The 1,277-nt window shown below is 39.5% G+C and overlaps 1 protein-coding gene across 1 annotated transcript in view; it reads left to right on the top strand.

The window, feature by feature from the left end:
* Positions 1 to 1,069: 1,069 nt before the first annotated feature.
* The window catches only part of LOC102291243 (CD166 antigen homolog), a gene marked incomplete at its 5' end in the record, with an annotated part of 26,060 nt that continues 25,852 nt past the window's right edge, over positions 1,070 to 1,277 (top strand). The window contains 1 exon segment of the mRNA XM_042217072.1: positions 1,070 to 1,176. Coding sequence (XP_042073006.1) covers positions 1,070 to 1,176 — 107 coding nt within the window.

Genomic DNA, 1,277 nt, shown 5'->3' with positions numbered 1-1,277 from the left:
ATATATTTTTTGTAGAAATGCAGAATTCAGTGACAAGAAACTGGACAGGGAAACAAGCAATATTGTTTTAACTGTCCATCCATCTTTTTCCACCAATTTTCTTACTTCTTTGACATTACACATGATCGTTGTGATGCATGGTATCACACATCACATTTGGAGTGACAGGATATTGTGCTATAGTTTGACTCACTTATTAACACCCAGGCATTTTAAGACAGTTATAGTTGGGAGGAGCTGCTCACTGACCCACTGGTACATTAATGATTATTTTCGTTGCTGGGTTTCTTAAGATCTCAGCAGTTGGAAGTGGGTTTGATGTACACAAGGATTGATTGAGTCAGGGGAGAAGAGCTACATGGATATGTTCATGTACCCAGGTTTGGCTAATCAGGGTGCAAACAAGCAGTACTCAAAATGCCAGCTGTTGCTGTACACATGTTACTGAGGCTACGTCCACACGTACCCGGGTATTTTTGAAAACGTAGATTTTTCTATGCGTTTGCACCTTTTGTCCACACGTAAACAGCATTTTCGGTCACTGAAAACTGAGATTTTTAAAACCTCCGGCCAGGGTGGATATTTTTGAAAACTCAGTTTTTGCATTTCCGTGTGGACAAGAAAAACGGAGAAAACGCAGAAAATGCAGCGTCAAGGGTGTGCGCCTTTTTTGACGTAATACTGTGCGCCGCGTTATTGTTTCAGTGAAATGAATTTCTACAATACTGTTACTGTTAATTGTACTCTCTGCAGTGTTTAAATGCTTACATATACACACACAGTTACTGTCCCTCCACACATACGACTCGGTTCTGCTTCTATGCCCCATCCTTGTTTACTATTTCCCACTGAGGCTTCTAGACTTCTGATTGGCCAACATTTCTACATGATTAGAAATATATTGCCACCATTTCTGCGTTTACGTGTGGACGGGATTATTTTTTAAAACGAAAACGGAAAATCTCCGTTTTCAAAAATACCCGTGTACGGTTTTTTTCCAGTTAAATGATAGATGGTAGCACTTTATATGTTTATTTATTCTAACAATTTGTGGTCTTTTGTTATGCAGTAAAGGGAACAGCAAACTTGACTACTTTGTATGGAGAAACCATTGTTATGCCATGCAATGGTGGAGCTCCACCACCGAAAGATCTGATGTTCATCAAGTGGAAATATGTAAGTACACACTGACATTGAGTTACTTGTGAAGTAAGCAACCAGCTGTGTGAATATCACCATCCAGTCTAAAGCTGGGCATACACTGTGCAATTTTTTTT

This window comes from Haplochromis burtoni, unplaced genomic scaffold, assembly GCF_018398535.1.
Source record: "Haplochromis burtoni strain Fernald_Lab_line unplaced genomic scaffold, NCSU_Asbu1 Contig_1571, whole genome shotgun sequence".
Taxonomy (NCBI): Eukaryota; Metazoa; Chordata; class Actinopteri; order Cichliformes; family Cichlidae; genus Haplochromis; species Haplochromis burtoni.
This window is presented reverse-complemented; position numbering and strand designations above follow the sequence as displayed.